This window comes from Littorina saxatilis, linkage group LG6, assembly GCF_037325665.1.
Source record: "Littorina saxatilis isolate snail1 linkage group LG6, US_GU_Lsax_2.0, whole genome shotgun sequence".
Taxonomy (NCBI): Eukaryota; Metazoa; Mollusca; class Gastropoda; order Littorinimorpha; family Littorinidae; genus Littorina; species Littorina saxatilis.
In genome coordinates this window covers 30,610,521-30,636,616 of record NC_090250.1, presented here as the reverse complement: position 1 = coordinate 30,636,616, position 26,096 = coordinate 30,610,521, and the positions used below count along the sequence as shown (strand labels likewise).

General features: G+C 39.6%; 1 protein-coding gene and 2 long non-coding RNA genes across 3 annotated transcripts in view; 1 reads left to right on the top strand and 2 right to left on the bottom strand.

Annotated features, from left to right (window-relative positions):
* Positions 1-223: 223 nt before the first annotated feature.
* LOC138968979 (uncharacterized) overlaps positions 224-26,096 on the bottom strand; it is a 42,716-nt gene continuing 16,843 nt past the window's right edge. The window contains exons 7-8 of the mRNA XM_070341661.1: positions 948-1,010; positions 224-757 (exon numbers count right to left, since the gene is read on the bottom strand). Of these exons, the coding sequence (XP_070197762.1) occupies positions 309-757; positions 948-1,010 (512 nt within the window). The 3' untranslated portion in view covers positions 224-308. The remainder of the gene's footprint in view (positions 758-947; positions 1,011-26,096) is intronic.
* LOC138968976 (uncharacterized) lies at positions 13,853-20,595 on the top strand. The gene is made up of 4 exons (XR_011456334.1): positions 13,853-14,333; positions 16,435-16,516; positions 17,764-17,994; positions 20,397-20,595. It is a non-coding gene; the product is annotated as an uncharacterized lncRNA (long non-coding RNA).
* Positions 21,800-23,091, bottom strand: LOC138968977 (uncharacterized). The gene is made up of 2 exons (XR_011456335.1): positions 22,840-23,091; positions 21,800-22,101 (listed from the first exon to the last, which is right to left on the bottom strand). It is a non-coding gene; the product is annotated as an uncharacterized lncRNA (long non-coding RNA).

Below are 26,096 nucleotides of genomic sequence, written 5' to 3'. Positions count from 1 at the left end.
AAGAGGGAGTGTGAGAGAGAGAGAGAGGGAGTGTGTGAGAGAGAGAGGAGTGAGAGGAAGTGGTAGAGAGAGAGATTGAGACGGAGAGAGAGAGAGAGAGAGGGAAAGAGAGAGACAGAGACAGAAAGACAGAGAGAGACAGAGAAAGAGGTATGTTTGCCGAGGGTTGCACACAACTGTTGTAACAACTTGGGAAGGGGACAATTAGGCACTTAGACTGGTACATTTGGTGGCTGTTTAGGCCTTGCTTTTAATGTTTATATTATGCTCAGATTCTGCAGCCAGGTTTTCTGACACACGGAGACGTGCTACTTGGAGCAGACGACACAAGTGACGACCTTGTTATCGATGTAGGGAGGACAAGGAAGACTTCCGCACACAGTGACCGTGTAGTAGAACAGAAGGCCGTTGTTATTCCTATCGCTGCTGGAGTCGTCTTCAGGACTACCATCCAGACACACGTACTCGCCACCATAGTGTTTGTATTGCTCTGAAGCCAGGTGTCCGGTGTAGTGGGGTGTCCAGCCCGGGGGACAGGTGAGGGTGGCGGGCACCATGATGGTGGTGGACTGAGGGGCCAGGCACACGGAGCAGGGCACGCCGTGGTTGTGGTGACCAGAGATGTGTTCATACTCAGCGCCGAACAGGCGGCCGTAGAGATATGGTTTGACCGTGTTGTCAAACTGTGGCGTCCTGGTCAGACACAGACGGTTGGTTCCGCCTCCTGTCATGCTGTAGAATTTTCCTCCGGCAACTCCTTCAGTGAACACACAAAACATTAAAGCTTTCAATGAGACACCAACGAGTTTTTACATTAAGTCAAGTGTTGTAAGTGTGTGTGTGTGTGTCTGTGTGGGGGGGGGGGGGGGCTTGCGTGCGTACGCCGGTTGAGTGCGTGCGTGCGTGCGTTGTCAGTGTGTGTGTGTGTGTGTGTGTGTGACACTTACCAGTATAAGCCAGAGTGGTGGTGCGGGGACAGGTTTTTCTCCCCCAGCGAACGAAACTCGAACCTGGAAAAGTAACAACAGCACTGAACGTTAGCAACTGGGTTATTATTGTTGTTGTTGATATATAACGTCCCTAGCAGGTCGGGGTTTCAACTCTCTACAGTGTCTCCCACTGTGTCACAATGCGTCCCACAGTTGTGTCGAGACAAAGAGAGAAAAAAAAGAGAGAGAGAGAGCGAAAGAGAGAGAGTGAAAGAGAGAGAGAGAGCGAAAGAGAGAGAGAGAGAGCGAAAGAGAGAGAGAGAGAGAGCGAAAGAGAGAGAGAACGAAAGAGAGAGAACGAAAGAGAGAGAGAGCGAAAGAGAGAGAGAGAGAGCGAAAGAGAGAGAGAACGAAAGAGAGAGAGCGAAAGAGAGAGAGAGCGAAAGAGAGAGAGAGCGAAAGAGAGAGAGAGCGAAAGAGAGAGAGAACGAAAGAGAGAGAACGAAAGAGAGAGAGAGAGCGAAAGAGAGAGAGAACGAAAGAGAGAGAACGAAAGAGAGCGCGAAAGAGAGAGAGCGAAAGAGAGAGAGAGAGCGAAAGAGAGAGAGAGAGAGCGAAAGAGAGAGAGAGAGAACGAAAGAGAGAGAACGAAAGAGAGAGAGAGCGAAAGAGAGAGAGAGCGAGAGAGAGAGCGAGAGAGAGAGAGACAGAAGTCAGAAGTCAGAAGTCAGAAAGTTTATTCGCCAAAACTTAGAAGTTCATTGGGGGAATGAGAAACAATTTCGAAACCGAAAAACGTTACACAATGTACACATCAATGGGATGGCTCACTATTTCTATCCCTTAGCCGACATGGTAATTTCCGCGTCAGTTTTTGTATTGTCCGTTTTGTGCGTGTACAACTAATTACACAGTTCTCTCGCATGTCAATCAATCAATCAATCAATATGAGGCTTATATCGCGCGTATTCCGTGGGTACAGTTCTAAGCGCAGGGATTTATGTAATTTTTTAAAAAATTTTATGCAATTTATATCGCGCACATATACAAGGCGCAGGGATTTATTTATGCCGTGTGAGATGGAATTTTTTTTTTACTCAATACATCACGCATTCACATCGGCCAGCAGATCGCAGCCATTTCGGCGCATATCCTACTTTTCACGGCCTATTATTCCAAGTCACACGGGTATTTTGGTGGACATTTTTATCTATGCCTATACAATTTTGCCAGGAAAGACCCTTTTGTCAATCGTGGGATCTTTAACGTGCACACCCCAATGTAGTGTACACGAAGGGACCTCGGTTTTTCGTCTCATCCGAAAGACTAGCACTTGAACCCACCACCTAGGTTAGGAAAGGGGGGAGAAAATTGCTAACGCCCTGACCCAGGGTCGAACTCGCTTCCGAGCGCAAGTGCGTTACCACTCGGCCACCCAGTCCAGTCGCAAAGCATATCCGAAGACAACAAAATGTGCAAACCGTGTGTAGTTTAATACAAAAGAAGTTCGCTACAAAATCATTTTGATTGATACATGTATAACAGGACAAATAACACCAACTTCGTAACACGTAAAAGAGGAAACCACGTGCACTGACAGTTTTCAATGGACAGATTGCAAAAATTGTGGTCGTGATTTGCTTCTATCTTGCGTTCTACACGCGTGTTACGAACTGTGCTAAAGTAGTTACAACTTAAAATTAAATAGTGGTTCGTCTGTGATGATTAGGTCTGTGTTGCGCAAAAGTAAGGGCTGCGGGGAAACCACACGTTACGAAGTTGACCACGGAAAAGTATGGTTAATATTTAGCCTACATGTGATTTGAAAAATATTGTTGAATTGAATTTTGATAATGAAGTTAAATGAAATAAGAAAAATATTTCAAATTTGGTCAAGAAGGAATATAACCATTTGGAAATATTGTTGTGATAAAAACACTTGCAATGTCCAAAATAACCCACTTGTTAACAAACTTGCCGGACCCGGATGAACAGTTTTTAAAAGACTTGAATGCCATGTTGTAGAGTTTTCTTTGGAATGGAAAAAAACGACAAGATAAAACGTTTAAAAGTATGTCAGTTGTATGAGGATGGCGGTTTGAAAATGGTTGATGTGAAGTCATTCCTCGCAAGTTTTAAAATTAGTTGGCTAAAGCGCATATTGTGTAATGATGGAAAAGTAACACAAATTTTGTATGCAATATGTCCTTTGGTAAGAAAAGTTAAGCAGTATGGTGGAGAGTATGCAAATGTTTTGATGTTGAGGGTGAAACATCCCTTTTGGGCTGACGTCTTTAGACATTATAAGATGTTGTATGACAAAAGTGTGCCCCTTACATTAAAACAGTTTGTCTCAGAACCATTACATTATAACAGAAGTATATGTAGAGCTGGTAAATGGATTTGTATGTTAGATTGGATAGAAAATGGAATTGTTTCTGTGGGTTACTTGTTAAGTGACAATGGATATTTAAGTTATGATGATTTTAAGCAACTATATCCAAACGTTTATGTTGATTTTGTGTTATATGAAGGCTTACTTGCCTCAGTAAAGGCATATCAGAGGAAATTGAAATTGACATTAGATGAAAAATATGATGTAAGGGAGGCTTGTGTTTGGTCTTTTTTGAGTACTAGCAGTGTAGGCTAAATCAGATTTTTTTTAAAAATTATTATAGACCTATCACCAGTAACAACTCTGGAGAAGTGGGGACGCGAGTTACAAATTAATATGGAGGATAAGATAAGGCCATGGTTTTTCAAAAAATTAAAACAATTACAACTGACCAGAAGCTCCGCTGAAGAATTTTACCAACAGGACGTTTCCTGTTTTTGAGGAAATTACTTGATACGCCATTATGTCCGCTATGTAATCAAGCAGAAGAAACAATATCTCACATGTTATGGCAGTGTGTGATGATTCAGGATTATTGGTCTGATGTACTTACATGGTTAACTACAAATTTTGCCCACTGTCACGGAGTGCAGTTCTCGTTAGAGCTAATAATTATGTGGTGTACAGACTAATTGGTATTCAGACAGAATTTTGAATTCAATGATTTTGATTGCTAAATACATTATTTTTGGGGGGAAAATTACAAGGGAGAGAACCTACTGTCCCAACCTTTGTAAATTATGTGAAAAATTGGTTTGAGGCAGAAAAATATCAACGCATAATAGATGGACGTTATGTACAGTTCGTGTGGGAGTGGAAGCAATATAGCCACTTTTTTTCACTGAGGACATTTTTCTATTATCCAAGTTAGATGGTTTTCTTTTCGCCTGTAGTCCTTCTTCTTTTTTACATTTAGTCAAGTTTTGACTAAGTGTTAAGTTTTAACATAGAGGGGGAATCGAGACGAGGGTCATGGTGTATGTGTGTGTGTGTGTGTGTGTGTGCGTGTGTGTGTGTAGAGCGATTCAGAGTAAACTACTGGACTGATCTTTATGAAATTTGACATGAGAGTTCCTGGGAATGATATCCCCGGACGTTTTTTTTCATTTTTTCGATAAATGTCTTTGATGACGTCATATCCGGCTTTTTGTAAAAGTTGAGGCGGCACTGTCACACCCTCATTTTTCAAATCAAATTGATTAAAATTTTGGCCAAGCAATATTCGACAAAGGCCGGGGTTTGGTATTGCATTTCAGCTTGGTGGCTTAAAAATTAATTAATGACTTTGGTCATTAAAATTCTGAAAATTGAAAAAAAAAAAAAAATTTATAAAATGATCCAAATTTACGTTCATCTTTTTCTTCATCATTTTTTGATTCCAAAAACATATAAATATGTTATATTTGGATTAAAAACAAGCTCTGAAAATTAAAAAAATTAAAAATTATAATCAAAATTAAATTTTCAAAATCAATTTAAAAACACTTTCATCTTATTCCTTGTCGGTTCCTGATTCCAAAAACATATAGATATGATATGTTTGGATTAAAAGCACGCTCAGAAAGTTCAAACGAAGAGAGGTACAGTAAAGCGTGCTATGAAGCACAGCACAACCGCTACCGCGCCAAACAGGCTCGTCATTTTCACTGCCTTTTGCACTAGCGGCGGACTATACGTTCAATTTCATTCTGTGAGTTCCACAGCTTGACTAAATGTAGTAATTTCGCCTTACGCGACTTGTTTTTCTTCTTAGAGGGGGGAATCGAGACGAGGTCGATGTGTGTGTGTGTGTGTGTGTGTGAGTGTGTGTGTCTGTGTGTGTCTGTGTGTGTGTAGAGCGATTGAGAGTAAACTACTGGACTGATTAATGGCCTCCAAATGCGCAACTGACACCCACACCCTCGATCCAGCAAGTGTCTCGGGAACTGTTTAGATAAGCAGGAGTATGCTTCGATTGCTGGACCGAGCAAACCATGGCCCATGCGAAGACTGAAATTGGAGACGGCCTGTAAATTAGCCTGTGGGCATAGGGAAGCTGGGTGTTGACAACTAATGATAACAGACTTGGAGGAACGAGTCGCTGTAGCACACAGCAGACATTCTTTCAAAACTGCGGCTTTAAAGACGGCTCATGCACCCCGACTTCGTTTCGTGCTTTGCGGATTCTTAACAGAGCAAGCTTTAGAGTAAAGTCGAACCGTTTGAGCTTGGAATTTGAGTTCTCTCATGCAACCCACCCCAGAGCCTTGGACAACGCAGGACTCTAATGGAATCCCCAACGTTGGTGTCGGGTCAACGCAGGACTCTTCTGGAATCCCCAACGTTGGTGCCGGGTCAACGCAGGACTCTTCTTGAATGCCCAACATTGGTGCCGGGGTCGGACTATCCCCCTGAGCACCAACGGCTGTCCTTCCAGCAACAGCCGAGGCAGTCGGCACGCCACATGCACCAACACCTACCACCTGCCAGACATGAGGGTCAAACGAATTTGCCCCCCCCCCCCCACTTCCCTCAACAGCAGAGACCTCCAACAATGTATAAAATGCCCAATCGAGACAACAGCACCACCAATGATCGCCACATCCAAGGACGTCAGACCACATCCCCCTCGCCACCTCCCTACCGCTGGCACTACGAGCAGCGTCAGGGTCAACTGAGGTCTCAGTCCCCCTTGCCACCTCTCGACGGCTGGCACAGCGAGCAGCATCAGGGTCAACTGAGGTCACAGCCCCCCTTGCCATCCCACTACGGATGGCACAGCGAACAGCAACAGGGTCAACAGAGGTCGCCCCCTTCACTCTCGCCCACCGTGGCCAGCCTGTGCTCCCTCCGTGGTTCTACAATGACCCAGCAGTCCCGCGATACACTCAGCCCCTCTTTCATAGTAACAGCCGCATAACTGAAGGAACATTTGTCTAATCATTTAAAAGGACAGAGTATCACTAAGTGTGTCTGTGTGTGTGTGTGTGTGTGTATGTGTGTGTGTGTTAGGCAAACTTAAATTCAATACTACCATCCATTTAAAAAACAAAAAACAATACAAGTGTTGTGCATATGTTTGTTTATACATAATGGCCGTATTACTATACATTAGAAACAAAAACTAAGGGGTTCTTACCGCCTTAAAGTGAGCAAAATAACGTTGTTGCAGAGGAAACGCTTGAAGGTTTCAAAGACAGAGAGTTTGGTAACAAACTGACAATTCATTTCTTCAAAGTATATTAGCAGTGACTGATTATTCTTTTAGGTCTACAGCCAGGCATGAAAACTGAAAATAAAAAAAATACTGAAAACAAAATTCGAAGGCGCGTAGCGCCAAGTTTCGCAGGCGCGTAGCGCCAAGTTTCGCAGGCGCGAAGCGTCAAGACTTCTAGGGGGGGTCCGGGGGCATGCCCCCCCGGAATTTTTTTTTCAAGGGTGAAATTTGGTGCAATCTGGGGCTATCTGAGCCTTAAAATTGGATTCAAACATGGCCCCAAATCTATTTTACTATAACTATGACTAGGAAAAAAAAAAAAAAAAAAAAAGGAAAAATACGGAAAAGAAAAAAAAATACGGTTTATTTTTTTCAAAAATACGGAAAATACGGAGAATTTTCATGCCTGACAGCGTGTGCTTAAAGGCAATTATGCAAGTGAATCTGTGAATATTCTTAATTAAGCTTTCCTTGCACTCTAGCCTTAACCTGTGAAGATCTCTTGAGAATCAGAACTCTATTACAACTGATGATTGTGTCGATACATTTTGTGAAGCCAAAAAAACGCTCAGAGTTAAATCAGTTACTGATGATTCTGATCTGATACTGTGTCCGCTATTATCAAGTTGTGACTGTGTGAAAGCCCTCCATTCTCGTCACTCATCTTCGCGTGTCAGTTAATGTGACTACTGGTGTTTCAGTTATTCACTGTCGGGTCTTCTTCTTCTTCTGCCTTCGATGTTGATGGCCGTGCTAAATCCTCAGACCAGTGGCTGCCAGGAAGTCCGCAGTAGTGTCGGGTCATTTTACTCGTTGAATTTGAGTTAATCTGCTCTGGTTAATTCTTGTTACTCTTAAGTCTACTTATTTCTCTTTGTGTAAAGTAGTGTAGCTTTTTTTCTCTTTGTTTTGTCTTTCGTTTGAGATTGACACCAAGTGTTAAACTCCATTGGTCGCATCTCTGTGTGTATCTGTGTATAGTATAATTTACTATTTTCTCCTTATCGATTATTGATTACGTTTGGTGTTTTAAGGTAATTTTGATTTTTTTCCCTTTTTTTCTTCTTCTTAAAACGTGAAAACACTGTTTTAAGATTTATCATGAGTAATTCTTCTACCTCATGGCCCACAAAAGAGGGTCTTCGTATTGGACACCTTAATATCAACCATGCAATTAATAAATTACACGAGGTTTCCACCATGCTTTGAAACTCAGGAACACATGTTCATGTTATGGGGTTTACAGAATCAAGACTATCTGACACGATTTTGGATTCTGAGGTTTGTGTTCCAGGTTACAGTGTTGTACGCAGAAACCCCCAACAATGTAAAGAAACTGGATTGCTTGTGTATATAGTGAATCATTGACTTACACACGTTTAACACATTTAGAACAGTTTGTGGAATCCGTCTGGATCGAGGTCAAATTAAAAAAGGCACCTCCAATGCTTATTGGTTTCTGCTATAGAAATCCAGCAGAACGTGTTAAACTGGACGGACAAATGTTCACATATGTTAGATGCTGCTTTGTTAGAATCAAAAGAAACCATTCTCTTAGGAGATTTTAATATTGATTTATTAAAACAAAATAAACCATGGTTAGATATGTTCAACCTTTATGATCTCAAACAAGTCGTGAACACCCCTACTAAGGTTACTGCATCTACAAGCACTTTGATAGATCATGTCTATGTTTCTAACACCCGTAACGTTGCAGAAGTTTGTGTTCCAACCAGCGGCTTTAGTGATCATTTTCCTGTTTGTCTCACGTGGTCAAGAAAGGGTGTAAAAATCCCCAAAGTTGGTCACAAGACAGTAAAGTACCGCTCCTTTACTAAATTTAACGAGAACGCCTTTCTTGTAGACTTAATTCTCTCTCTGATGTTTATAATTATACGGATCCTGATGATGCAATAACACACTGGATAAATGTCTTTCAGAAATATACGATAAACATGCCCCGTGGAGAATTAAGAGAGTCAAGCAAATAGTAAAACCTAAATGGTTTGATACTGAATTACAAGATGCTATTGGCCATCGTGATTTCTTAAAATCAGTTGGCAAGGAAGCGGAGTATAGAGAACAGAGAAATAAAGTAAACTCACTTAAACGAACAAAAAAGATCAAGAACTTTCATGACCTAGCGTCATCAAAGCAAAATTCAAAGAATATATGGAAAGCAATAAATGAACTTACAAATAAAACGATTGCTTGTCATTCAAGTTGTGTTAAGGATATATCCCCTGATGATTTAAACACGCATTTTTCTAAAATAGCTGAAAAAGTTATTACAAATGACAAATCCAATTTGAACAATTTGAAAGTGTTAGAAGAATATTGCGAGTCGAAACAAGTTTCAAGTCAAGCGAATATTCCTCTACTTACAGTACCTGAAGTTTTTTACGCACTTACACACCTTAAGCAAACAGGCTCCCGGGGAATCGACGGCCTCGATGGTAGGATTCTTAAATTGTCAGCCCCTGTAATTTCTGAAACACTCACTTACCTTTATAATCTTTGTTTAGACAAAAATTATTTCCCAGTCGCCCTGAAACAGGCTAAAGTCATTCCTCTGTTTAAATCAGGTGACAAAAAAGACCCATCAAACTATAGGCCAATTTCAATATTGTCTGTTTTATCAAAACCACTTGAAAAACACATTAACAAACATATTCTAACGCATTTTAACCAAAACAATTTACTTCACCCTAAACAATCGGGTTTTAGAGCTAACCATTCCTGCCATACTGCCTTAGTTTCTCTTGTTGATCAATGGCTGGAGAAAATAAACGACAATGAATTATGTGTTGCCATATTTGTTGATTTTGCTAAAGCCTTTGACGTTATTGATCACACGCTATTACTGAGAAAATTCGCATTGTATGGCGTCGGAATCGAAACTGTCCAACTTATTAGTTCATTTCTCACCGGCAGACAACAAACTGTACTAACAAACGCCTCGGCGTCGAGTATGCAAGAAGTAAAATACGGTGTGCCACAATGATCGGTTTTAGGACCCCTCCTCTTCTCTATATACATTAATGACCTCCCCCTACATATTCAAAATGTATGTGAACTTTTTGCAGATGACACCACAATTCACTCCAGCAACACAAATTTAACTCGCTTATCAGAATCAATTCAAAGGAGTTTAAACCAGTTGACAGAGTGGACTGAACTAAACCATATGTCTCTTAACCCAAAGAAAACCAAATATATGGTCATAACAACAAGACAAAAACGCCAGAATATTTGTTCAGCTGGTCCTGCTTTAATGATAGATGGTGAAATAGTGGAAAAAGTCGACCATCACAAACTGCTGGGTGTTAATATTGATAACAACTTGTCTTGGTCAACCCACATAGAGCAACTTAGTAAAGTGGTGTCAAAGAAAGTGTATCTCTTATCTAGAATTAAACACTTCCTGAACTGCCACACCAGAAAGTTATTCTTCATTGCTCATATTCAATCTGTTATTGATTACGCATCCACTCTATGGGACTCAGCAAGTGAAAATTCCTTAAAACCACTTAGCAGATTACATAAAAGAGCACTAAAAGTAGTATTACTAAAGCACACTACCCTCACAGAGTTAGACTACATACATTTGGGGATCTTACCTCTAAAGTCAAGACTGCTTTTTAACAAAGGAATCTTTATGCATAAAATTATATCCGAAACTCTACCCCAAACCATTTGTTCAAAGTTCTCTTCGAAGAATTCACACCACCTAATGAAATTTAACACTCCTCTTCCTAGGATAGACTTATTTAAGTCTAGTCTAGTTTATTCAGGTGGCCGTCTCTGGAACGCTCTTCCGAATGCCTTACGGGAAGCTACCAGCACAGATTCTTTCAAAAACAAATATATATCCCATTTAATGAAAATAGTATATTCTTGATTGTTATGTCCTTTGGGACACAGTCACTCACTTTTGATTTATTGTTTTGTTCACGAAATTATGATGTTCTGCATAATATCCATTGTCTTGCAGAGTTGATGTACTATTGCATAGTATTCTGACTCTAATTGACTTGCACATTTTTGCTTTGCACCTTGTCATGAACATTTATAAACTACAATGTTTCATATAATGCGCTTATGTACATAAACTAATACTGTTTCACTAATTATGTAAGTATGTAGTAGTAGTTATTATAGTAGATTTAGTCCCTCTTTAGGGCGAGGGCCAGATGCAAAAAAGTATACCAATGCTTATTCTGTTACCCTCGTAAAATAAAGAATTGTCATTGTCATTCTCTCTCTCTCTCTCTCTCTCTCTCTGAGAGACAGACATAAGCAGACAAGAGGGTAACGCCGACTAGTGGTTTATTGGTTTTAAATATTTGTGGTCTGCAGATTGATTGGTTTTATGAGTGTGTGTTAACTCTTGGATCAGTATTTTCCTTTGTGTGTACATACTATACCTTGCTTTTTATATTTAGTCAAGTTTTGACTAAATATTTTAACATCGAGGGGGAATCGAAACGAGGGTCGTGGTGTATGTGCGTGTGTGTGTCTGTGTGTGTGTGTGTGTGTAGAGCGATTCAGACTAAACTACTGGACCGATCTTTATGAAATTTGACATGAGAGTTCCTGGGTATGAAATCCCCGAACGTTTTTTTCATTTTTTTGATAAATGTCTTTGATGACGTCATATCCGGCTTTTCGTGAAAGTTGAGGCAGCACTGTCACGCCCTCATTTTTCAACCAAATTGGTTGAAATTTTGGTCAAGTAATCTTCGACGAAGCCCGGACTTCGGTATTGCATTTCAGCTTGGTGGCTTAAAAATTAATTAATGACTTTGGTCATTAAAGATCTGAAAATTGTAAAAAAAAAATAAAAATTTATAAAACGATCCAAATTTACGTTTATCTTATTCTCCATTATTTGCTGATTCCAAAAACATATAAATATGTTATATTCGGATTAAAAACAAGCTCTGAAAATTAAATATAATTATAAAAATTATTATCAAAATTTTTTTTTCGAAATCAATTTAAAAACACTTTCATCTTATTCCTTGTCGGTTCCTGATTCCAAAAACATATAGATATGATATGTTTGGATTAAAAACACGCTCAGAAAGTTAAAACAAAGAGAGGTACAGAAACGCGTGCTATCCTTCTTAGCGCAACTACTACCCCGCTCTTCCGGGGATATAGCTCAGTTGGTAGCGCGCTGGATTTGTATTCAGTTGGCCGCTGTCAGCGTGAGTTCGATCCCAGGTTCGGCGGAAATTTATTTCAGAGTCAACTTTGTGTGCAGACTCTCTTCGGTGTCCGAACCCTCCCCCCGTGTACACTACATTGGGTGTGCACGTTAAAGATCCCACGATTGACAAAAGGGTCTTTCCTGGCAAAATTGCTTAGGCACAGTTAATAATTGTCTACCTATACCCGTGTGACTTGGAATAATAGGCCGTGAAAGGTAAATATGCGCCGAAATGGCTGCAATCTACTGGCCGTATAAAATTTCATCTCACACGGCATCACTGCAGAGCGCCTAGAACTGTACCCACGGAATATGCGCGATATAAGCGTCATTGATTGATCTTCTTGTCAATTTCACTGCCTTTGCCACGAGCGGTGGACTGACGATGCTACGAGTATACGGTCTTGCTGAAAAATGGCATTGCGTTCAGTTTCATTCTGTGAGTTCGACAGCTACTTGACTAAATATTGTATTTTCGCCTTACGCGACTTGTTACCCTTAGTCTGAGATATTTTTGTTTACCTATCGCTTTTGTGTTTGTTTGTTCGTACTCATAAACTAGTTTGCTATGTTTTTGTTGTTATTAATGTTTTGTTCATTCGTCTTTTTACCCCTTTTATGAATGATGCAGAAATTGTTGTTTTACCGTGTCTATAAGGCTTTTATTAGCTAATGACAATAAAGTGCCAAAGCGCCTCTCTCTCTCTCTCTCTCTCTCTCTCTCTCTCTCTCTCTCTCTCTCTCTCTCTCTCTCTCTCTCTCTCTCACTCAGTCTCTCTGTCTCCAACACACACATAATCACGAACAGACTCAAACGCACACATATACACACAGGCAAACACACACACAACACACACACACAACACACACACACACTACCGCGCGCCCACCGCAAACTCTTACAAGGAACTAATTAGTCGATAAATATCGACAGGGGGCCGACTAATGGTTTAAATGTGAAATGTGTGTATAATAATGGGTGTGGGTCTGAAATGAAGTTAGGTAGTAGTTAACATTTGTTTTGAATAATTATTGGTATTTTGACAATGTGGGTAGCATGGAAATGTATGCATTTGAATGTAAGTCTTATGTACCATTGTACCCAGGAAGAGAGACCAGAGATAGGAGTAGGTTGCAATAGCTTGTGTGGTCTTTGAGTTTTGTTTTTGGAAAGATATTGTAAAAGAAAAAGAAGACAATTACAGTAATGCAATATCTATTGTGAAAACCAACGATTGTACAAAGAACATGTGAAGCAACATTATGTCTGTGATGGTGTGAAGAAAATTAGTTATGATTTATACTATTATTATTTAGACTTGAGACTGACAGTGTTGTGACGAGCGTTGGCTAATGGTAACGAGTACATATGTGTGTAGTTGTGGTGTGTGTGTGTGTTTGCGCGTTGGTTTGGATTATGGGTGTAATTTGTAAAACAGATGTGACAGTATTAATGGAGTTCACATCAGTGAGGTTAGTTTGAAATGGAACACACGCACGTTTTTGAAAAAACATATGAAATTTTGAACCATGAGATCTTTATTAAATACTGAACATCAGTAATAAACTGAACATCAGCAAAACATCAAAGCAATTATTAATTTGGTTTGAAAAGCTTGACTTACTATGTTAAATAGTGGATTGAAGGCTGAAAACGTCATTTACAAATTACATCTGAGATAGGGAGGGCGGGTGGGGGAAGTGCTGAAAGTGTGGATGAGAATTAAAAAAAAAATGCTGAGTGACAACAGGGAGGTTAAAGGCTGCCCTTTTCGTAGCGTTCATTAATTAATTCCTATTGTTTACATGTGCCAATAATGTTATAAAACTGTACCTAAGGGGACATAATAACGATTGGCTGTAGCTTTCGAACACAGAAAAAATTATTTCAGTATTGCAAAGTGGTTTTGATAGTGTCGAATGTAAACAGAACAGTCTCAAGGTGAAAGTGGATGTTTCCCGGAAATTGCGAAGTTAACAAGAATACCGGCAGAAAAGCGCGCTTTCCTGCTTAGCACAATAGCTACCGCACTAATCTGGCGTGTCAATATCACTACGTTTTGGACGTGGAAGGTGAGCGATTTCCTTCCGCCCTCAGTTAAAGATAATAGTGTCCGCGCCGCCATTTTGGAGAGTTTTTTTGTCGAATTCGGCCGATTTGAAGATTTTGGGGAATCTAGTGTACCTTAATTAAGACGCACCTGGCCCGGTTTGCTCAATAAAGCACCACAAGTATGCTAAATAAGTAAATCAAAATGAGTTTTTTGACGTCTGCTCTCCACCATTTGAAGATTAAAATTGGCCGTCATAGACTGGTTTTCGTCGCGAGCGCGTGCCGTTAGCATGACGACTAAAAACAATGGCGGATGGGATAGCCGCTCAGTGGGACAAGCCCGCAAGTTTCAGTAAGAAATCGACTCCATGTGGTTCTGAAAGCAGCTGACTGACTCCGAACGACACAGAATCACGAGAAAGACATGCTCGGCGCACAAAATGCAAAGTTATCATCAGCAAGCAGACGGAAAGCTGGATTCAACTGAGTGTCAGTTTTACCGTTCAGTGTGCGCCGCGACGTAGCTCTAACCTGCTACTGGATGTGTAAGTATTAAATAAAGCGAGTGTTGTGGTGTATACTTTGGAAAGACCTGGACACATTTTGCTGCCGTGTTGTATGTGTGTCTGCTGGTGTGTAGTGCGAATGAAGGATCAATCAAGCGGCCGAATGTGTCCAGTTTTCTGTTTTTGTTTGAACACGGACACAGTGTCACTGTCAGTGTGTGTGTTTGCAACTACGGTGCGTGTGTGTCTGTGCACTGCACAGGAGCTTGTATCAAAACGCCGGTCGATCATCGTAGTAAGGGTAAGCATGCAGAAGTAAATAATGATCGACCGGCGGTTGAATACAAGCTCCTGTGGTGCACTGTAGGGGAAGGGTGGGCAAGTCGACCCCCTCGGGTATGTCGTCCCCCCTCGATTTTGAGAACATGACACTGCAGGGTTGATTATCATCGATTTCATAACCCAGAGTTACCCAACCTGAATCAGTTGAAGAAAAAAAAATGTCGAAATAAACGGGCCCAGCAAAGCGGTAAGTCTTTGTCAATTTTGATGGTTTCCACTCTAAAATTGTTGCACGAAAAAAACAACAGTCAGTGCATGGGAGCCGCTGATTCGTAAAATGCACCATATCTGCAAAAAAGCTTTGGCTTTCATAACAACTAGTCGAAAGTTATAGATCTCAGGCTATCCCAGGAACAATGGTAAATAGCAATGTTCAGCGAGTACCATGATCGGGTAATTCGTCCCCCCCTTTGTCGTGTAACTCGACCCGGGTCACAATACCCGACTATGGGTCCATATCACTCTCTCGTCTGTGTAGACTCTTTAATCTCCAAGAAATAGTGTCAGATGAAGAACCCGTAAAAGTTCTTTGTATGTATTTGAAATAAAAGTGAACGTAGCCTTAAAAAATAATATTCGAAGTTGTGTTTTGATTAATTAAGTAAGAGAGAGAGAGAGAGAGAGAGAGAGAGAGAGAGAGAGAGACACACACACACACAGACAGAGACAGAGAGAGAGAGGGGGGGGGGGGGTGCGCTTTCCCGTCATTGGAAGTGCGCGTATACTAGTAGGCCTATTAAACTATTTCACGTTCACGCAACCTGAAATGGGCGACACAAATCAATTACAAGTCCAATTTGTAAATATATTTTCCCATTTGCTTCGCTTTGAACCAGAGCAACTAATAAGTATAGATGTTTGAACATCTATCCCTTCAAATACTCACCCTCCCTGCATAGCCAAGACGTCAATCGACTTCTGACGTAGGCCGACTCATTATGACGTCATTCTCACTTCCGATTAACAAAACTGACACAGAAAAGTTACTTCAGTCAATTTCATATGTCGAGGTGATGCTATTGGGTAATATGAACAACCTTTTCCACCTGGACGAATTACCCGCCCCCCATGGACGAGTTGCCCTCCATGGAGGGCAAGTCGTCCATGCTTCAGGATTTTTTTCTTTTATATTTTATTTAAAAACCGTACCAGTTGGATCGTTCATATTCCACACAAGGCTTACACAAAAGAGAACACACCAGGTTTTACAACAAAAACAATCTTTTTTTTAAAAAGACAAGAGGTATAAGCTGCATTTGTTAGAGGGGTCGACTTACCCTCCCTTCCCCTATATGAGACAGAGAATGACAGAGTAGCCAGTATGTGAGTAATCCCCCTAAAAAAAAAATTGTAGATGGAAAAAAGTAGTGTCAGTCAGCACACGTGATACTGATATTTTAACGCTTTATCAGTTTATGGGCAGTTGTTTCTTTGCAGTCTTTGGAGGTTGTGCAACAGAACATGTTATTTATAACTGACATTTTATATTGTCAGTGGTATGAGTTTTTCTGTCCAGTAAGAACTATGATTGAAGTTTATTGGTGAAGCTTTGTGAAAGGGTTACTTTTAATGAAGAACACATTCTTCCTCAGTGTTCATTGAAGCAAACATTAAATGTGGCAGAATTTCATTCATCCTTTCTTTTTTGACTGCCATTTTAAGTGTCGCTGTGCATGTTCAAAGCTTCATGTTCAGAACTGATGTTGCTGTAGAACTATGTAATTGGCCAGCCTTTGGTTTACACTTAGTGGTTTTAGATGTTGCTATAATTACTATAACAATTTTCTGACATTTTCAGGGACCAAGCACCCGGACATCAAACATTCTTGCAATGTGTGGCAATAATGGCATAACATATTTCAGACAAAAAGATCAGTAAGGTGAGTTTAAATGTTCATAATTTTGGTGTAAGTCAAGCTTATCTTTTATCTTGAGCAACTATCTCTGTCGTGTCTCTCTCAGGCTGCGCACCCGACATAAGTTGCCAGGAACCAATTCCTTGAGTGTGGCAATGGTTTACCATTTCTGGTTTACTTGAACTGCAGCCATACAGAGAGGAATTGTTGAGTGATTAAAAGTTATGGAGTCTTTAAAAAGATGTAGTTAGAGGATAAGACACTGTAAACAGTATTTTTCTTCTTCATGGTTATAACAAAACTGCAGCATGTGTCTTCAATTTCTGAAGATGCATTATAACGACAGTGGCACCCCCCTTTTAAGACCTCAAAACAATCTGAGAAAATCAAGTCTTAAAAAGGAATGAGTCTTAAAATGGGGGTAATTTTACAGACGTTATGAACAGAAAATGTGAGAAAACATTAGGTTTTAAAAAGGAGGGAGTTTTAAATTTGGGGTCTTAAAAGGGGGGTTCCACTGCATTATACATGCCATGGAAATCATGATGATTTTACAGATAAATACAATGACAATTGAAAGCAATTTGCAGCCCAGTGTCTTATTATCTGATTATCTTTTGTCTATTTTTATCATTGCACCTTTGCTACAAAACTCGTGGTTACAACTTGACCCAAAGTCAATTATTATCAATAAACTAAGCAACATGCGCACACAAAAACATACTCAATTGTCGAGAACAGTGTCAGTTTTATTCCATGTAGATCTTAAATGCAAATGTACACATTTTCAGAAACAAGTCTTAGAATTATGCATTTCAATCATATAAAAGATGTGAATTAATATAACCCACACCCATGATTTGTATTACTTCAACAGGGTATAATTATGGCTTGGCTTGCTGCAACATGTCAACAAGCACTCTTCAACACATATTTGTTCTGCACAAGGTTTACTAGACCTGTCAATTCAACGCATTAATCAAGATACTTTCAGGACCCTTCCCCAGACTTTATTGTTCATGTCAGCTGTTCTTTGTGCCAGATTGTGTATCCCTTTTGACTGACAATAATGCTGCAGAGGGAAATACTACAGTGGAACTTGTAAAATGCTGAGAAAATCAGCTACGTCTTAAAGTTAAACAGGGGGAGTAAATTTACAGAGATTATAAACATAAAATCCAAAAAAACAGGATCTTAAAGAAGGGGGGGGGGGGGGGGGGGGCTGTAAATGAGGGTTTCACTGCACAGCTAAAAGTGATTTTTCTCTGCAGGTACAATATAGTGTCTACAATACAAAGATGGTTTGCAGTGGAGGTTGACGTTGCAAAGTCCTATGCACACATCACTGAACACAAAGTTCGTCCCCAAAAGGCGGAGCAGCAGGAAAGTTTTCTACAAGCCAGAACCCCCAAGTCTATCTAATCCCACGGTCTACACATCTGGTCCCCACAATGCCCTCCATCTACCAAGGAAATTGTTTTACAGCAACAGTCACAATAATTGTAGGTGCACCTTTATGTCTGCTCATTTGAGTTTATTTTATGCAAAGAATTGCAAGTGAAATCACATGTATATATACCTGTAACTCCAATTATCCAAATACCTACACAAAACTATACTGAGACTAGAAATTAAAACAAGTCGCGTAAGGCGAAAATACAACAACATTTAGTCAAGTAGCTGTCGAACTCACAGAATGAAACTGAACGCAATGCAACGCAGCAAGACCGCATACTCGTAGCATCGTCAGTCACCCGCTCACGGCAAAAACAGTGAAATTGACAAGAAGAGCGGGGTAGCAGTTGCGCTCAGAAGGATAGCACGCTTTTCTGTACCTCTCTTTGTTTTAACTTTCTGAGCGTGTTTTTAATCCAAACATATCATATCTATATGTTTTTGGAATCAGGAACCGACAAGGAATAAGATGAAAGTGTTTTTAAAGGCATAGAAAGCTGATGAATATACACGCTAATTGCTTTACCCAGAGCTGGAGACAGACTAAATTAAGTTCCCTGCAAAATATTGTGGTCTAGGAGCCCTTAAATGTTGAGATATTTGAATTTTTATTTTGATCTAGATGGTCCTATTTATAGATTTGGCAACACATGTAACGTTGATGCAAGGGAGCTAACACCGCGGCTTTGTTGACATCCTCACTTTTTCAGAGGCTAGAACAAGCTGTAATGCATGTATTATGGTCTGCGCATGGTGACATATCGTCATTATATGGTCTTATGGTGCGTTTGACATCGATTGTGGGCAAACTACACTTTGTAAACACGGGAGTGCGTTAGTATGCCTTTAAATTGATTTCGAAAATTTAATTTTCATATTAATTTTTATATATTTAATTTTCAGAGCGTGTTTTTAATCCAAATATAACATATTTATATGTTTTTGGAATCAGCAAATGATGGAGAATAAGATGAATGTAAATTTGGATCGTTTTTAAAATTTTTTTTTTTTTTACAATTTTCAGATTTTTAATGACCAAAGTCATTAATTAATTTTTAAGCCACCAAGCTGAAATGCAATACCGAAGTCCGGGCTTCGTCGAAGATTACTTGACCAAAATTTCAACCAATTTGGTTGAAAAATGAGGGCGTGACAGTGCCGCCTCAACTTTCACGAAAAGCCGGATATGACGTCATCAAAGACATTTATCAAAAAAATGAAAAAAAAAGTATGGGGATATCATACCCAGGAACTCTCATGTCAAATTTCATAAAGATTGGTCCAGTAGTTTAGTCTGAATCGCTCTACACACAGACAGACACACACACACGCACGCACATACACCATGACCCTCGTCTCGATTCCCCCGTCTACGTTAAAACATTTAGTCAAAACTTGACTAAATGTAATGAGGAAAAATATTAGTACTGTAAACTGCCTTTTAATTGTCCATCCGCTTTATGCACAGATTTTGCCCAAAGTAGGGGGTGGGGCGTTTACTAGGTACTGTGCCTGTGCAGGATCAGTTCCTCGTTAGAAATGGTGATATTTGGTATCTTGGTGTGAACATTTTAATAGGAGATGTATCTGTGCACAATTAGTCACCCTGTAAGTATCTTTCGCCTGATATGCAAGTGTCTAAACAGAAGAAAAAAAAACAAAAACCCAAAAAGACTAAAAACCCAACAAAAAATTCACTGAGAGTGAATAAACACACATCCTAAAAACCACAAAGTGAACAGTCAGTCAGTCAGTCATTGATACTGATCCAATCCATAGGAAATGGCGTAACCAAACACTGGTCGTTTCACATGCTCCCTTAAATCACTAAAATCAGACCTCTTCAACTTCCGAAGACGCTCTCTCATCTCCATCTTCTTTTCACAGGGCTATCCAGATACTCCAGTGACCAGAGTATTAAATAAACATTATAGTTGTCTTTCAGCATTCCCTAGAATGACAATGTCACTACAGGGTGCAGAACTGTGCACATCATTTAAAAAACACACACACACATACACACAAAACACACAACATATGTTGACGACACTGATCCAAATGTTGGAGGATGGGCGTTAACTAGGTACTGCGGGTGCTGAAAAAGTAGTTTAAGGTACATAAAAAAATCAAAAAACAATGTGCTTTGAGAGATAAAACACACAAATTCAGAACGGTGCTAAATACAGAGTATGGTTACACCAACCCCCAACCAAATGTACTTCATATAACACCACAATGTACTTCAATACAAGCGACTAGGACAAAAGTCAGTGTTCTGGCCAGTTGGATCTAAATTGTCATTCCTATGACCCATACACAGCAACTGCACATGTATGGCGGCTCTTACACCTTCACCCAAATAGCCAAATATGTATGTCCACAATGTAAGCTGTGTGAATGTTGCGTATCGTTTTGTTTTATTGATATTCCCATCCTCTTCTTCTTCCAGGGCGAGGGCACCTCCAATCTCTTCTCTGTGTGTGGGCCAGTGGGAGCCTGCTGTCACCAAGCACCAGTGCCTTGAAGTCCTGGAGCATACACAGAAAACCATCCATCACTAAAGACGCTTGATTCAGAATCAAACTTCAAATAATAAACATGAACCAAATGCAAGAAAAAGTGTGAAAATAAAAAGTAAAAGAATAGTATTTGTAATCTATTCATCTATGTAATGGGGTGCGGGTGTGAGTAAAAGATGTGTGTGTGTGTGGTGGGGGGGGGGGATTTACTTGTAGGCATAGGCTTTCTAGAGGCATTCTGACACACTGACGCACTGTGTAAAATTGTGTTCCAGTACTACCGATGAGCAAAAGTGCCAGTTACACATCTTTAGGTACTTGGAATGAATGCCCAGTTTACCCATGCATTGAACAGTAAAACCTAAGTTTGCCAACTCCCCCCCCCCCCCCGCCTTTTTTTCTAAACATTTGTCTTTTAAGACATTACTTTCTCAGATTTCTGTTTATAACCTCCATTCTAACACATATTGCTTTTTACATTTAGTCAAGTTTTGATCTTTAATTGAGTTTGTAATATCTTAAAAAGAAGGGCTCCACTGTATCTCTAATTTTTTTTCTGCACAAGTGGTATTGAAGCAGCAGTAGTCAAGTGCTAAACCGCATAAAGGCCTGTTTGGTATACTATTCGATTCTGATGTTTCAAGCAGAACTGCTGTGTGACATGTGGTTGGAAAATGTGTCTCAGGGATTGTCTTGATTTTTAAACAATTGAACAGGAAGGCAGACATGAATTTGAACTGCAAGGCATACACAATTCTAAAACCTAAACATCATAATTATGACTTCCTACATTTTTAGCATGATCATGGAATCTGCTCGCCAATGTGTCATATATTATAAAGATCAGTATGGAGGCAGAAATAATCAATCTGAAAAATATCCTTCATTTACAAAGAGCAAATGGGTGTAGTTTAAACAGTAAACAAGAATTCATATTTTAGAATACAGTGGAACCCCCTTTTACGACCCCCCAAAATCTGAGAAAATAAGGTCTTAAAAAGCAAGAAGTCTTACAATGAAGGTAAATTTGCACAGGTTATGACCTAAACATCTGAAACACAAGGTCTTAAAATAGGGGAGATCTTGAATTGTAAAGGTTTTTAAAAGAGGGGTTTCATGGTACAGCACCCCAATTGTGGGGACTGTTCATATGTATTTCCCTTTATGAGACACTAAAAGGTTGTGTGTAGTGACATTTAAGTGCACACAATTTTAATTATTTGTCATTATCTTCTGAAAATAGGAAATAAATATATGTATACACATTCACTAGAATAGCAACAAACAATAGGCACCAGTAATATAATTTGCGACTGAGACCTGCAAACCTCACTTTTTGTCATTATTTAATATACCCTGCAACAAAGTCATCCACCTAACAAATCTTGCAGAATAAAAAGGTACTTACTGGAATTATTGAGTTTAGAGGAGGGTTGGACTTGGAGGGCGGTGTTGTTTTTTGGATCAGCCTTCTTCCCCAGCAAACCAATTTCAGTTTGAGAGGACTTAGACCAGTCCTTTCCTCTTCATCTGCCCACACATAGAGACTGCTAATTCCTCTCCCTATCCTGCCTCCGCACCTTTTCTCTTGCAGGGGCAGCTCTGTTGTTGTTTTGAACATGAAACTTCCATAGCCTGGAAATAAAGACAAATTCATGAAAAGGATACACTATTCATCAATCCACCTTACAGTTACAGTTAATGAGTTATTGTATCAAACTTCAATCATCATCAACTTCAAGAAAAGCTCACTTGAGTTTGACATACTCCCCTGCATGCGCACGCACACACACACACACACGCGCGCACACACACACACACACGCACACACACACAGTGATCATGCATACACAAGTCTGAAAACACACAGGCACACACACACACACACACACACACACACACAACAAATGCACAAGACAATGATTTCCTCGACACAGTTCAGTGGGATAAGTATGTCTTCTCTTTTGGGTTACTATTCTGAGAATAAACACGATTTTCAGAGCTCTCTCATGTTCGGTGAAATACTGCTTCGAACTCCGTCTTGCACGCAAAGCGCACGTTTACTGTTCCAAGTGATCGATCAGTGACATGACAATGCATATACGTAAGGGAGTAAAAGTGCAACTTCAGAGACATATATTTGAAAGGATCACCAACAGGCAACAAACATGTCCAAGATAATCGGACTAAGTACTACCAGTACTGAATGATCTCTATCAAGGCGGCGAATGATTCGGAGTGCACCAGAGCTATTTGACTCGCATGATCGATTCAGGCTTTGCAGTCCTGCTCAGAGCAACTTGTAAACAGATACTGACTGTCTCATTGAAAGCATTATTTTCTGTCAGATAACGTTTACTATGTAACACTCACCTTGTCAGACTAAAATAATCGCCGAGAGACGCCATTTTGATTGTTGTGACAAATTGGACAAAGGGAAATCACCCAACCATTACAAGAGTGCTCTTTCCTTGGATTCTTTTACGACAGTTACTTAGCTATCAAAACTGTTGAATTTGCAAAGTAAAGTTATTCCTCGTGGATGGTAGCATTATTTGTAACATAGAATCTTATGGTGAAGCTTTGAAAGCGATCTGAAGGCCTTTTCCGGCGGATACTAAATCACCCCCCTCCTAGGTATGTTGCGACCCATCTCGTCATCGGCGCTTTTCCGGAAATGACCTGCGCTTTGTTGGAATTCTAACAATGGCCGCCATTGTAGGAATTCCAACTTTGCGCTACGCGATTCTAGAAATGTATCGCGCGCATAGTGAGAATTCTGCTCTTTCTTAGAATGCGATGTAAAATGATACAAGTCATGATGGCCTATGTGATCAATGCTTTGTCTTGAAAAAGCAGATGCATTGTATAACGCACCAAACCAACCGAATTACAAAAAGCAAAAACACTTTTGATAAAAAACGCTGGCGCTGGACCCGAGTACTCTTCAGACTGGCTCGCTCTGCCAGTATGAAAGGTTTTGTCTTGTGCACGTGGATTAAAAATAAATTTTTAATTTATTTTACACAATTAAAAAAATTATTAGAGTAAAATAAAACATTAAAACGTTCATAATAAACAATAGTAAACAAGAATTAAAAAAAAAATTTAAAAAAATAGACCGCCCATGCCGGGAATCGAATTTTTTTAATTGTGTAAAATAAATTTTTTTTAAATTTCTTAAATCCAAGTGATTTAAAAAAAAATATATTTATTTTACACAATCAAAAATAAAATTATTAGGGTAAAATAAAACATTAAAATGTTGGATCACTTGGATTTAAAAAAAAATTTTATTTTATTTATTTTACATAATTAAAAAATTATTAGAGTAAGATAAAACATTAAAATGTTCATAATAAACAATAGTAAACAAGAATTAAAAAAAAAAAGAAAAAAAATAGACCGCCCATGCCGGGAATCGAATTTTTTTAATTGTGTAAAATAAATTTTTTAAAAATTTCTTAAATCCAAGTGATTTAAAAAAAAATTTTTATTTATTTTACACAATTAAAAAAAAAATTATTAGGGTAAAATAAAACATTAAAATGTTGGATCACTTGGATTTAAAAAAAAAATATAATTAAAAAATTATTAGAGTAAGATAAAACATTAAAATGTTCATAATAAACAATAGTAAACAAGAATTAAAAAAAAAAAAGAAAAAAAAAACGGGAATCGAACCCGGATCACTTTGGCCATAGACGAATCGCTTTCCACCCGGATCACTTGGATTCAAAAAAAAAAAATATTAGAGTAAAATTAAACATTAAAACGTTCATAATAAACAATAGTAAACAAGAATTTAAAAAAAATTTAAAAAAATAAAAAAAATAGACCGCCCATGCCGGGAATCGAACCCGGATCACTTTGGCCACCAAGCCACTAACTCTGACAATTTTCCCAGTGAACTCAAATGCCTAGGGTGCTAAAATTAGGTCGCCCAGCACGCGAAGTGCACACACACACACACAAACAGTAACACTAACACATGTGCACAAAATGAACACACACACACACACACACACACAAACAGTAACACTAACACATGTGCACAAAATGAACACACACACACACACACACACCGCGCGCAAACGACAGATCCTGCAGCAGACGACAGATCTGCAGCAGACGACTCTCTCTCTTTCAGTCTCACCGAGACCAAAATAATCCCCACCCGCTGGCTGGCTTGGAAATCACGCTTTTCTCGTCACTGGGTGACGTGTTTCGCTGTTCTATCAGCTCAATGGCTGGCTGTTGCTCCGATTGAATTCGTCCAACCGTCAAGAACTTTTGTGTTTTTGGGGGCATTTAGGTCCCAGGTAACATTATGAAGTTTTAATACGATCAATCGGACCTATTATCAAGTTAGTGTATCAACTTTTGAACGAACTGCGCCCAGTAGTTTCCCAGCAATAAGCTGTTAGGTCGAGACAGACAGACAGATAGACAGACAGACACACACACACAATTAAAGTCTGTTGGACCCTAGTACTGCGTACTCGGGGATAACTTCGGCGGGTTGTAACAACACAGTTCAATGACCCATCCCGCTCGACCAAAACGCACCAATTTTACGTAATTTTTAACGTTTCAGATCTTACATTTTACAACAACAAAAACACAACAAGAGTGTTCCGATATAACTTCAGTTTCACTGGTAACTATCGATTGTAATATTTTTTTACTCAGTCTTAACTGATTATATATTAAACTCAGTCTCTCTGGGCTGCAGAGACAGCATTACGTCCCTTTATTGAGTAGGCTTTTGTCACTGCATGCATGGTAATCTAGGCTCTTGAAATGTAATGTGCAAGTCTGTGCGCTATATTGACGTGATTGATTGTTGCAAAATGTTGATTCAAATTAAAGATGATTTCAGCCTGTTGTAACAAACTAACACTCTACTCTGAGAAAAAAAAAATCATTGTGTTCAAAATAGATCGAGACAGCAGCAACAAGCTCGCTGCATGCGCTGAGTGTCACTGAGATAATTGTTACACAGTGTACCCCCACACCCCCAATTCAAGACTTCCCCTGCATAAGACCTTGCTTTTTCATATACCTTATTCATGACCTGTGAAAAGGGTATACTTTTTTGTGCCAGTCGAAGGGTTGCCATTTCTAGAACGAGGCAGCTCGTTTCCGGAAATGCGGCGCTTTGTTGGAAATCAAATGAGGTTTCGGGAAATCCCCAAGTTATTCCAACTCTGCCCCGGATTCTTACTTTGCGCCCAACAGGTACACGTGCACTCAAGTTAACCTCTGCTTTGACCTGTGTGCCAAGAGTCAGATGAGAGAGAGAGAGAAAGCGAGAGAGAGCGAGAGAGAGAGAGAGAGAGAGAGAGAGAGAGAGAGAGAGAGACACACACACACTGTCACACACATAGACAGAGACAGACATAGACAGACAGAAGCGGAGAGACTCAGAGGGAGACACAGACAAAGACAACATACAGAGAGAGAGAGAAAGAGAGAGAGAGAGAGAGAGAGTGAGAGAGAGAGAAAAAATGTAACTGATCTCGTGAGAACGGTTGAGGCCTTGCAAGGTTTTGACGGCAACAATAATTATTGTAGTTCTCTAAGACTTTATTTCTGTTTGATTTGTAATATGTTGGGAAGACATATTT